Source organism: Athene noctua, chromosome 9, assembly GCF_965140245.1.
Source record: "Athene noctua chromosome 9, bAthNoc1.hap1.1, whole genome shotgun sequence".
Classification (NCBI taxonomy): Eukaryota; Metazoa; Chordata; class Aves; order Strigiformes; family Strigidae; genus Athene; species Athene noctua.
The window spans coordinates 7,116,584-7,129,745 of NC_134045.1; the positions used below are offsets into that span (position 1 = coordinate 7,116,584).

At 46.0% G+C, this 13,162-nt stretch overlaps 1 protein-coding gene across 1 annotated transcript; it reads right to left on the reverse strand.

Moving 5' to 3' along the window:
- Positions 1 to 558: 558 nt before the first annotated feature.
- Positions 559 to 12,564, reverse strand: B3GNT9 (UDP-GlcNAc:betaGal beta-1,3-N-acetylglucosaminyltransferase 9). Its single transcript, XM_074913162.1, has 3 exons — positions 12,280 to 12,564; positions 4,750 to 4,792; positions 559 to 3,956 (listed from the first exon to the last, which is right to left on the reverse strand). Exon 3 carries the CDS (start codon positions 3,890 to 3,892, stop codon positions 2,645 to 2,647), a length of 1,248 nt encoding a protein of 415 aa, XP_074769263.1. The 5' UTR covers positions 3,893 to 3,956; positions 4,750 to 4,792; positions 12,280 to 12,564; the 3' UTR covers positions 559 to 2,644.
- Positions 12,565 to 13,162: the final 598 nt, after the last annotated feature.

A 13,162-nucleotide genomic window follows, 5' to 3' on the forward strand; every position in this document is an offset into this window, starting at 1 on the left:
CAGGTCAAACAGGCCATGCAGCAGAGGCTGGAGAACAAAAGCAGATGTATCTTTCATTAATAGATGCTAGATTTAGTATTCATTGGATAAAAGAAATGAGCTATTCCATAGACTAAGACAACGGAGGTCTAGTTGGCTCTAGTTCTGTTTCTGCCAGCTATCAGAGTCTGTGCTGGCACAGGTGAATGTTGAACAACAACTTTGATCTGGGACAAAATGCACCTATTAATGTTGTATTGTGGGTAGATTGCAGATCTGAAGACATTATAGAGGGAGGAGCCAATCTCTGTGCATCTCTAAGCTTAAAAGGAAGATCTTAATAAGGGCTGCTGAACCTGACTAGCTTCCTTGTAGGAAATCATAAGGTAAGCTGTGTTTATTTTTCTATCATTACCATTAAATTAAGTCCAGCATAAGGAAAGATTTACCAAGTTATCCAAAATAATGAATAATGTATTTCTTATGTTGCTGTCTACAGGAAAAATACCTGTGGTGTTAGTCTTACGTGTGTGCAGATGTACTTGACAGACTCACTCTGACAAGTAGAGGCATGTCTGCATGCTGTCTTTTAATTATGGTATAAATAATTTACCAAACTGTAAACTAATCACAGGTAATACATTTCTGTATAAGCTCATAAATACGTAAGTTTCACACATGTTAGCAGATAAGGGAGTGACTGGCTTTCTCCCACCAACAAGGCTCTGACTTATTTTCACACTCTACAGAGCTCCTTGTAAAGCTCACGTGAGCATTTTGTATTTCAGGATTGCATCTTGAAAATATCCCAAATCAACATATGGTCTTTTGATTTCTATATAGCTGACCTTTCCATGGAAATACGTTATTGTAAGGCTTAAACTCTTATGATGAAGGTAACATGTAAGACTGTTGTTAAGAGTTTACCCATAGATATTACCAGCTTGCTTTCCTCCATGTTAATAGTTAATACAAGTACTGAGCCTGGACTACTGCTGGGTGGGAGGCAGGTTATACCCAGATATGAAATGCAGCTGCGCTGCAGGCTCTGTTCAAGGGAAAGCAACTTCCTGGACATTTATGAGTGATTGTAGTTTCCTCTGAAGCTGTGTGTATGTGCCCTCCTGAGGAGGGATGACATCAGGGGTTCTCTGATGGATAGGAGTTTTGTTGAGAGGGGAAAAAAAATCACAAAAGAATTTACAAACACAGTAGCAGAGGCGAATTCAGGCTCTTTGCTCCATGAATTTCATAGTGCTTTAACCCTGATTTAGAGGAATTTACTTCCTCTTTGATGTCCAAGAAAAGGATGTTCTTTTAAGGTAATCTGCTGTTAGAAAAAACAAAACACTTCAAAGTATTAACTATTCTTTGAAAGACTAAGCAATCCAGTGTTCTTACCTGTCGATTAAAATACTTAAGAAGTTACAGATTGACTGAAACTTAGAAAGCCCAACAGAAGCATTGCTCTGTGCATTTGCTTTCTTGCAATAAATTTAGAAAGGCTTTTATTCTGAAGCCTTTTTGTCTGAAGACTACTTTATCCCTTCATATGACACCCACAGTGATATGAAGTCTTGGCTGTTCTTTGCAGTTGACTGTATGCCAGGCAAGAACACTGAGGTCTGTAGAAACCAGCCCAGTCCATTGACAAGTTTTCTTTTGGTTTGAAGAAGTTCCCAAGTGTGACGCAAGCAGCAGCTCTGTGTGGTTTTACCCTCACAAGCGAAGGCCGAAGGATGTCTCCAGATGCAAACCTCCTGAAGATCTGGATTAGATGGTGAGAGAGATCAGATACCATTGGATGACTGAGTTTTCTCTGAGTGGCAGTCAGCACAGTGTAGAGAGCCTGAGCTCATGCAAGTGCCAAAAACTGGTCCCTTGAGTCCTGAGTGTGTCAGTGGAGCAAATGTCTAAACTGAGGAGTTAGGAATAATGAAAAATCAAGACTCAGAGGGATCAACTCAAAGTTCTTCTTGTCCTTTCTTTAAAGCCCTTTGGAAGTCTGCCCCTTCCCAGTTATCTACTTACCTGTCCTTTGCTCAACCCAACATGCCAGCCTCATCATCCAGTTTGTTTTATTCTAGGCTGCCCTATCTGCAACATGTAGGACCCCATTTCAATAGCTGTTGGTTGTTTCATTCTTCTTATGAGGCCTACAGAAAGCACACCAGGCAGCAGTGAGTTGATTTGAGCATACAGTAGGTGACTTGATTTCCTTCACTCTAGTTCCTGTGTAGTTTGGTCATTTCTCAATGAGTCCGAGTCAAGGTAACAAGTTGACAACGATCCCTGTGCTCATTGCTGTCATCTCTTACCCTCTATCTTCTTTCATTTCTCACATTTCTAACAATGAAAAATCTCCAAGGACTGTTTCTTGCAATGTGCTTTTATCCATTGGCCCACTAAGCACTACTATAATTCTAATAAATAATAATAAATTAAAGATACTGTTATGATTATTTAGACTCATTAATGGAGAAGGACCTACACGGTATGTGTGTGCAAATGTGGAATTTCGGCAAATTCCTGCAATAGTTTGTCCTCTTAACATTGTAAATAAGGTGTGCTAGAATACTTCTGAAGTTGGGTCATTTGGTTCTAACAGTCCTGAGTTCCCTTTCTCAGCTGGCTTGTGATGTGGTTCTGCTGCTGTCTGCTTGCATTATCTAAGGGGTGATGCCAGTGTTGTTGTTTGAGCTTTCTTTTTCCATTGGAAAGGCTTCTTCACTTGCTTCTTCTGAGTGCAGGAAAGACGTGGGCTGTGGAGCAGGTTCCACATTAGCCAGATCTCAGCAACTTTCAGACTGTGAACTACCATGAGATCTTTGTAAAAACAAGGGTCAAATGTTTGTAGGTGTGGGGCAGCAGAAGGCTTGACAATGCCAAAGGTCTTGAATCCTTCATGCAAAATGGGTTTGAGGTTGATTCTCTGTAAGCACATGCCCAAGAAGACATCATCAATGGGGAAGAGTTCCACCTCTCTGCAGGCCCTAGAGAGCTTCCTCATGGTGCGGCTGGACAGCAAAAACCCTCCTCCTCCTGCATAAGCTGGATAGATGCTTAGCCCGTACATGGTCTCTGGGATGTAGTATTTGCTCTTGCGGACACGGATGGGGCGGGCATTGTAGATGATGTCCCCAACAAAGAGGTCCTCAGTGGGGTCATGTCTCTCAAGGAAGTCAACAATGTTCTCGACGTTGACAAAAACATCTGCATCACCTTTAAAAATAAATTTCACATTGTGACAGAATTCAGCAGCCCAGTTCAGGAAGTGGATCTCCTTCAGAGTCAAATTGAAGAAAGTGTCCATGAAGTCCCAGAGTAAAATGTCCCGGTAAGTCTGACTCTCCTGGTGGATCAGGGTCTCCCATGTTGCGAGCAATGTCCTATTCTTTGGTGTTCCCAGGAGGAACACTCGCTGGATCTGCTCCCCGTTCACCAAACCCTCTCTGCCCCAAGTTTTCCGGACAATCTCACGTCTGTCAAAGTCTTCAACTACTGATTTGATAGCAATGAGCAGAAAGGGACCTCCAGGTGTTTTCCTGCATTTCTTGGGCTGGTTAATGAGGAGATTGAAGTTCCTGTTATCCTTGTTTAGGAGATAGCTCTTGAAGTTGAAGGCAGAATCAGTTAACGGGGGTGGAGTTGTAGTTTGGACCTTTTTGTTGGCCTCTTCTGTTCGTCTAATGATAGGAGTTACTTGGGGTCTGGGTACCTTTGCCTCTGCTGGCATCAGTTTCCAAGGTGCTCTGAGGTCAGATAATATTTTTGGTGTTACTGAAGGCTTCTTCTGCGTCGGTTCCTTGTTTCCTACCGGGACTAAATGTTCCAGCTGGGAGTAGAGTAAAGAGCAAAGCGCTACCAGCAGGAAGAGGGTACAGATCGCATCCCCTTTGAGACGAACTCTCATTGTCTCTGTGGTGTTTCTAGGACTGTTAAAAGCTGTGTCTGAGCTGCCTGTCACCAATGTCCATCTGTAAGTAAACACACGGTGTGTCAGCGCTGAGGATTCGGCAGCTTTGAAGCATGCAGGCAAACGTGCGTTGTATTCGTACAGACACAGAGACACGTTAAGGACCTTGACAAAAGGCACACAGGTTGCAAACCTGAGGCTGATCCTAGTGCTCTGGCTCTGTGACTTGGTTAGTTAAGTCATCCAGCAATCATCCATCATCCTGAAAACCACTGCCTAAGCACAACGTGAAATCAGCCCTTCCTCCCCCATCCCTCTGCCAAACACATTTTGTCATTTCAGAGATTGCACTGCTTTAGGAAAAACAAGGTGGAGAATTATGAACAAGGCCATTCTTCCATAAATCAGATTGGTTTTTTATCTTTTTCTGACTTGGTAACTGTTTCTTGCTGCTTTTACCCTTTTTGAGTCTAAATGGGGAGGCACAGAGCTGGCTTGTGAAGGGCAGACTGCAGCAGCAGCGCGTTGCTGGCGTTTCCCTGCTCATAGAGTCAGCTCTCATAAACCAACTATGATTTGTGCCTTCAGAATGAATACATTAGGCACACTCTCAAATGCACATAGGGCCTTTTTGCTGCCAGTAATCTTTATAAAATATTAAACCATTATAAATCACTTCCTTTAATAAGGTTACAAGTGGCCACGGGTGTTTTGCCTCTGCCAAATCACCCGAACCAGTAAGCAAGAGGTGAGCAAATAAATCCCAATATGCAGAAGCAAGGCAGAGCCTGATGTTATTCACATGTGATACATGAAGCTGCCTTTTGAAATACAAGATTTGATTCCTCACTTACGCTTTTCCTGGAGATCTTCTGTCTCATTCAATCAGTTCTTCAACTGCAAACAAACAAAAAAAAAAGAGAGTAGAAGGCAGCATGTTCAGGGGAAGAGCTCAAGTGTCTGCAGCTGCAGCAAAGGCAGGTCTCTCATCATCACCATACGTGCAGCCACGCTGTTCCCCACAACGGCTGACAACCGAGTGGAACAGAGGGGACCCGACAGTCGCTCCAGGCGCCCGGAGAAGGCAGGCGACAATTGCAATCCCTGCAGTCATTAGCAAGGAGCATGTTTCTGAAAGTTTAGTCTCACTCAAAAATTTTTTCCACAAGTGCACATAAGTATTTTGTACATCCACTGACGATGTTTTATGCTCGTATGTGATTTACAGATCTATCTTGCCTGTGCCGTATGAGCAGGAGGTATTTTTGAAGGTATTACAGTTGTCTGTCTGTCTTGAATTATCTGAGATCATATCCAAAAACTTCTTGAGGGAAAGCTGCCTGGCTGTACGGCAGTGTGCCTTCACTGAGGCAACGCTCCCTCACAAGGGAATGAAAAGGGTGGAAGGAGCCAGGTCTTGCAGCTTCCTATGTGATTTATTGCTGTGGTTTGGTGTTTTCAGCATTGTTATCCTGCAGAGCACACAGGCTCCGGTCGAGCCCTGTAGCCACCTTACCAACTCAAACATCTAACAGGGCAGCAAAGTGCTTGACAAGAATATTGTTACTCAGTGTGATCATGACCTAAAACAGGACCCTCTTTACTTTGGTGCATCCATTTTCAGCAAAACGTTTTTTCACCATCGTGGATTGTATCACCTGCTAATGGTTCATTAACCATCAACTTTATATCAGCTATAATATTATGTTTTCAAAGCTCAAAATTAAACTGTAATTCTAAAGTATTAAAATAGCGGCACGACATTACCTCTGGATGCTGTGGGATCTAGGCAATATTTCAAGACTTACGACAGAGCAAATTTAGTAAACCAGTTGATTTCTTGACCAGCCCCTTTAAAATTAAGTGTACATTACCTGGACCTTTTAATTTTGAGATATTTTACTTTTTCATTACTGGTTAACTGCATCTCCAGGTTACTGTTGGAGAGTATTTCACCATTATGTGGCATCACCTATCTTCTCCCAAGTGCAGCTCCAAAATATTTACTGACCTAGTCTGCTTTGTATCCATTATTTCTGAAAACTTTATTTTAGCAAATGGCTTATCCGTGCCTTTGTGTAATGCTTTTTGCATTCCCAGTGTATTTAAAATTATTTCCTCTTTGTCCTGATGACCATGCTTTTTTCCTCAGGCCTTCTTTCTTGCCATTTTCTGGCCTCCAATAAAAAAATATTCCTAGGTTTTTCTCTATTTGTTGGCTTTTTTAACTGTTCCTTTCACTTCTTTCCTAGGCTAGGCTTTGATATTAATAGCAGGGTTGTAGAATTTTCTCTGATCTCTTGTAAATTGTTGTTAAAATGCTTATAATAATCAGAAGCTGGTTTCTGTTTGTTCTTTCTGCCACATGACTTGGCTCATAACTATTTTCAGCCTCGTGAATCCTCCTTAACACATGTAGGATGTTAGTTTGCATTTTATGTCTGTCGTGCAAATTACTCTTGGTGAGTCCTGATTGCAGTGCTCTGCAGCAACCTGCTGTGTTTCAGGTCTGTGCTAAATGATCTTTTATCTGTCAAGACAAGTTTCCAGCAGGCTTTCCCCCACGTTGCCTTCAATAATTTTCCAGAAGCTCCAGGGGTATGAAAGAATGGTCTCGCTACACCCAGGACATGCCACTGAACTGGATCCACTAGGGAGAAAGAGTCAGATCCTCTTCTGCCCATGATGAGAAAGAATTTTTGCTGAGTGCTATTGAGATACCTAGAACAGGGATTCTGTCTCAAAAAGCTCATAAGGACAAAGACTTAGGCATTTTTAGTCCTTCTGTTGTGACGGGAAGCTTTATTGAGGTGCTATGCAGCTCTGTGCACGCAGTCTCCGAAGCAAAAGGGAGATGTGCAGCCCCTGGCGGGACAGATCCTGATAGCATTGGGATGTTTGTGTATCTCCACTGTAATAGCGATTTTTTTTTTTTCCCTTTTCTAAGCAAAAGTTTGATCTTATTTCAGCTGCCAGGCTCCAGATGGTAATTAAGGAGCTGGATGAAAGTCCTGGCTCTTTCCTGTGTTTAATTTTATCAGCGAGGTTTTGGAATAAAATATGTGTGTCATGAAACTCATAATTTCCATGACTTACAGATTTATCCTGCCAGCATCTCAGAATCTGGCAATAAGCACTCTTGAAAAAGCCAAGAAAAACCCTGAATTGTTACAAGCCTGGGCTGATAGCCCGGATTTTCTTCTGTGTTTTCATTTATTGAAAGAAAAGAATCTGAAATAGTGATTTTCATGCTGAAATAAAACATTTCAGTGCTGAATATAGACATGTAATTTTAAGAAGTTGCCAGCCCTTGAAGTGAATCCTTGATCTAGTTATATAGATCTTCCAGTCTTTTCCTTCTTTTGCAGGAAATACCCATGATTATTACACAGGTGTAAGCTCTATCCATGGATGTCAATGTGGGAAAAGCTGTCCTGTTCCTGAATTCAGAGGGATTGATGATTCTGGCAAACACGCCAATATGTCCTAGAGCCAAAAAGATTATTCATCCACCTCGACACCAGGAGGAAAAAAAAAAAATAATTACAGGGCTATCAAAGCAAGCAGAAAATATCCGATGACAAACAAAAGAGAGATGAGCACAGCAGAGTGCTTCTCGGCACAGCATCTCACTGCGCGGCCGCAGCCCAGGCAGCCTCGCCTCTGCTCCGCACGCCGCCCTGGGGATCTCCATCCAGCTTGTGAAACAGAGCTGGGTTATAAAACTGCTGCATCACTCTGTGCCTCGGGGAACGCGGGCTTAGCTGCCAGGGCTGCCTCCCTTGTCCTCCAAGCTTGGAAAAACAGGCAGTTGTCCCTCTTGGTGTTGGCTGCCCAGGGATGGCTCCAGGGGGATTTAAATCCAGCCTGAGCAGGTCTGAATGGGACGGTGCAGTTTGCCCCAGCAGCGGGACAAGGCGGGTCCTGGGGAAGGTCGGGAGTGTTGTGTGCAGGGCTGTGAGCACAGCAACGTTAGAAAGCTGAGCGGGGCTGTAGGAAGAGGCTGAGTGGTCCCACAGCCGTGGGGTGGCAATGTGGGGAGTCTGTACGTAGGAAACGTGCTAGAAGGACCAAGGGGTGCACAGCCTGCATGGCCTGAGAGGCAGCAAAATGCTTGAAAGCTAGAAGTGGTCAGAGCTGGGCGCAGCTCACTGGTGAGCATCCAAGCAGGGAATCTGATTTGTGCTGTTGCACGCTCAGGCAGAGGGCCCAGTCCTCCACCTGGTTTTCATTTATTTGAGAGGAGGATTCTGAAATATGGCCAAGGAGTGCTGCAATAAAAGCAGTTAAATGATGATATTTTTTTTTTTTAAAGTTGCTAGTCCTTCATTCCCAGTTGAATGATGTGAAGCCTTGAGTTCATCCTGGAAACTTCCTTCTTTTGCAGCAGCTGTCATGTCTCCATCCCTTGGCACTTCTGCTCACATGGGCCCAGGTGGGGAAAAGCCTCTGGATCCTGGCCCTGAATTCAGTCAAGAAGCCTTGATGATTCTGGCATGTTGTTTTGTGCCTTGAAGAGTGGTTATTCAACCCGCCCAGCCTTGGGAAAAGCAGCTGTGAGAACGAGGCAAGATGAAAATGTGGTACACCAAGCAAGAGGGTATGAAACGCAGCAACGAGCTCTGCTGCATGCTTGTCCTAGCTGAGCCTGTGGGAGCATCTATCTGCACCGAGCATGGCTGTAGGTTGTCCCCAGATCAACTTGTTGCCCCACTGCATGTGAAGCATTTCCAGCTCCCTCCCAGCTGCCCTCCTCTCTCCTGAAGCTGGAGCTGCCACGGGTAGATTTGGGTTGGGCAGTGGAGGAGCTGCATATGTTGTGTGGGCCACGCAGTATGTGGGGCTGTGGTTGCTGATGGAGATGCCTTATCTGTTTCTCTGTAAAATGAGCTGAAGAAAGTGTTGGGGATCCAGCACTGGTAGGTTCAATAAGTTTTTTGCAGTCCGCAGGGGAACTTGGAAAATTCTGGGTGGTAGTGGTGCTTTGAGGCAGTGCTTGAGGTTTTGCTTATTTGTTTTTGTTTCACGATAGTTGAACACATTTCATGAGAATTACGTCGGGTTGTAAAACCCAGTGCTGGATCCTGAGACCCAGGCTCTGGCCTGCAGCAGGGAGGTCTGTGCACATGTCCCTCTCCCGCCTTGTTTCCAGCAGTATTTCCATCCCGATTCACTCAGCAAGAGCAAATCAAGCTCCCAGGCTGCTCCTCACCTTGTGCTGCTCTTCCTCTGCTGCTGCCTCCTGACGCTGTTTAAGAACTCACAAGCAACGATACCGACATACGCTCTGCCCATCCCGCAGCTGTCTAAAATAGACATGTGCAGATTAGCTTTATCCTACCAGACCAGGGTGCTGACAGCAACAAGCCTGTGCTGCCTGAAGCTCTGATGACTGTATCTTCCTTCTAACTCTTGCTCGGTCCCATTCTCTGATTGACTTCTGTCAGCACCAGTTGAGTTTAAATGCCTTGCTGAACACACAGACACGAGTAGCACTCTGTTTTGCGTGGGGATCACTTGTTTTGCTCTCTTCAAGCCTCACTGGGCTACCATCCTTCTCTTATCCTTGTACAGAAGCCTAAAGTGAAGCACTAAGTCTAAGGTTTCAAATTCAGCTGGGTTATCTTGATATGGGTCTTGTGTAGGCAAAAACTCATCTTCATTTTGCACTGCATGGATGTCTGGGCTCTTTGGGGTACCCACAGGGAAATAGGTCAGCTTCCAGCACTGGGTTTGTTCTGCCCCACATACAAAAACATGCATGAAACAACTGGGGTTAACAGTTTGCGCTGGGTTTGGAGTGTTTAAAGGGGAAAAATAGCTCTGTGTGTTGCAGCAGAGGGAGAAGCCCTCTTTCATTTCTATCTTTGGGTATCACATAATGAGTTTTATTCCTGCGTGCTTTCTTTTTTGGTTTTGTTCTGCCCCCTACCCCAGCAAAGTCAATAACCTCATCAAAGTTGATGCTTCAAGTGGCTTTGGTGCCAGACAGCTGCTCTCTGCATTACAGGATCGTTGCAAAGAGGTCTTGTTTGGAGCTATAGGATTACAAAGTGATGCTGAACAATTTGATCTTCCTGACTAGAAGACAGGGCAGGCTGAAATACAAGAGACGCCCTTCCACATGTTGGTAAGTGCAAAGCCCTGAAAAAAACAATGTAACCAAACCAATTGCTAGGCTGCCTTACCAGAAGAAAAGAGCTCATCTCATTCAGCTGCTTAGAAGTTTTGAAGTCTGTAAACAAACTGAGAATAGGCTGTAGGATTTAATTAGCTGAATATCTTGAGAGCTTTCCCAGGAGTTGGGATTGTGAGCCAGAGCTGAAGGAGCGCGGGGCAGCGCCTCGCAGTCTCTGAGGTGCACCACGGCGCTGCGCGGACACTGCTGACCGGTGCCGCCGCCACAGCAGTCCTCTGGCACGGTGTCAGTGCTGCCGTGACTTGTGTTGCAGCACCTGGAGGCAAAAGCTCTGTTGGTTGAGCAAACAGGTAACAAAAATGCAGGCCCCACTCCAAATACAGTTTCCAACTTCCCTGTTGGAGCTGCTTTTCAGGCCAGCGCAAACAAATGGACAAAATCCATGCTGTTACAGGACAAGGTGCCTTATTTATCTCTCTGCTTGCCCTAGTCCTGAAATATGTGGTTTCATCAGCTTCCCAGCTGGCTGGTCCCATTTTATTACAGTCTCTTCTGTTGGCGCTGCCAGCCTCGCCTTCGCAATGCCAGTCACACGTTAGACAACTGCTTGCAAATGGATGCTGTAGCTGCCTCCTTTTAACTTTCACCCTGGTCAGTGAAGCTTTTATGAAGTATGCAAACTTAAAGGCACAGAAACTGCAGAGCTGCTGTGCAAAGCTGGAGGTAGATGCTAAGATGTCTGCTCTCATGTACAGGCATCTCAGAAAGGCACTTGCACCATCCCCGTCGGGGAATGGCGTGGTACTGTGGCAGAAGGCAGTGGTGATCGTGCACAGGAGCCTGATGACCGTGGGCAGCACTGGCTGCCTGCACGACCATCCCCGTGACCTCTGGGAAACGCTGGCTGCCCACACCGCTCCTCCTGTCGCCCTGCTGACCCGGTGGTAAGTCGCTCACGTACACGTGGCACGGTTTGGGGACAGCAGCTCTGCTGCATTTAAGTGCTGCAGGATGTTTTCCTGGCCCTTTCAGGGCAGGACGCGCCATCGGGGCAGTGCCCGTGCAGGGCTGCGCCACTGCCAGGCACACCATGGCGGGCCCCAGCAAACAGGGAAAACTCCAGATCCTCCTAAGTGCAGCACCATGTCTTTAACGAGAGCGTGCAGCTGCCTGCAAGGTAGGAGAAGATAACGTGCAATTATCTTCCGTGGGCTTAGCGGCCTCGAGATGTACTTTCCTAAATCCAGATGTGATCTTGTGGATAGCTGGTCTGATTTTCAGAATTATGGAGAGCTCAGCAGCTGAACTCACACCCTGAGTGTTTTGGGGGGATGGGCCCCTCCTGGAGCAGCCAAGCACAGGGCAAGGAACCTGCCCTCTCTCTTGCAAACATTAATTTCCCCTGGCCCTAGGAATAGAATATAGCCTTGCAGGCTCATGAAGGGGTAAGAAACGGCCCCACCGAAACAACCACTCTCCTTTCCCTGCCCTCCCCAGGCTGCGGAGCTCACTGCCTTTTCGGCTGCCAGATCCTCTTCTGATCCGATAAATAATTTGCCTGATGTACCCAAAACCCCAGTAAGTATAGTGCATTAGCATGGTTATATTGTTACACCCGGACATGAATGGGAGAGAAAGTTCTGACTTGCTCCACTAATTTCAAGATGATACCCAACACAAGTTTATCAGAATCTGCCCGAGAGCTGTTAAAAAACGTGATCAGTAACTGCCCCTTTCACTGGGACTGAATTTCTTCACGACACTAGAGAGCTTGAAAATTCCAGTGTTTTGCTCAAAGCATACAATAGCGTAACAGAGGGGGAAGATTCATGTCCTTTTACTGACAAGGAATGGCTTGTAAATGTAACGTGCCACTACTGGAACATGTTTGCAGTTGGGAGGAAACCCTGTCTTGCAGCACTGGAGGCATTGTCTAAAGAAGCCCCAAACCTCCTTATGTAAAAACAATCTAAACCATCCAAAGAGAGTTCTTTGGAAAGTGAAGTGTAAAGCAGACATAGCAGGGCTGGAGCCTGTGTGCTCAGAGCCCGTAGCCAACCCTACTGCATGTTAACCATCACAGTTCGGGTTGCTGCATGCAACAACATTGCAAGAGCAACAAGGCAAAAAAAGAAGCTGCAGGTTGGAGGAAAAGGGGAGCAGTAAGGACAGTCTCCAGTTCACACTGCTTGCTGCATAGCTCTCCCCAACCCACCCGGACCAAACATACATAATAGATACTTACATCCCATTTGATAGCGCTGATCCTGTGTCCCCTCGGTAATGTCTCAGCAGCGGGCTGCCAAGTAGGCACATCTGGATGTAGTTAGCGTTAGACATTCCTCAGCCTTTAAGCGAAACCGAGGAAATCCTCGCTGAGCGAAGCAGCGCTCGGTCTCCTGCACTCTGGGCCGTTTTCATGCTGAAAGCCAGCAAAGTTTCCCTGCGCTGGTGTGCCAACCAGGGAGGGGTGCGTCTGCCAACAGGGTCGGAAGACGAGATGCCGGGCTCCCTCCTTGCACACACTCTCTTACTGTAGCGTGGTGGAAGGAGCAACCGCACCAGGGGAAGGAGCTGGGTCTGCTTCCAAGTGCCTGACACGTGATCGGCAGGCTGGGGAGGGCAGATGGCCTCCAGCGCCGCACAGCCCCGCGTCCGTCCGTCCGGCTGCTCCCCGCGTCTGTCCGGCTGCTCCCCAGCACCCGCGGGACAGGGCAGGGACAGAGGTCTCGAGGGACTGAATGCAGAGCCAGGTTGGGGACATCCAGCAGTTCTGCTCTTTTACCAGATAAAAACAACAACCACAAAAAAGGCTATTTTTTTTAATTGTAACTTTTTTCAATAGGAAATGTACTCATTTTTCTATCTTCCCCCCCCCCCCCCCAGTTTGGCTTTTTTTTTTAAATCCCCTTGTGATTATTTACTTTACTTCTGCAAAGGCTCAAAATTTGAAACTGTGGTTGTGTTCAGCTCAGAAAGAATATCCACTTGGGGGTTGGCTTCTTTTTTTTCTGGTAGGGAAATGATGGGAGGAGGCAGGAGCTGAGCAGCGTGGAGGCTGAAGACAGATGTGAAGGTTCCTCCCAAAACACTGAACAACAACAAAAAAAACCCCACGCTCTTTTTTT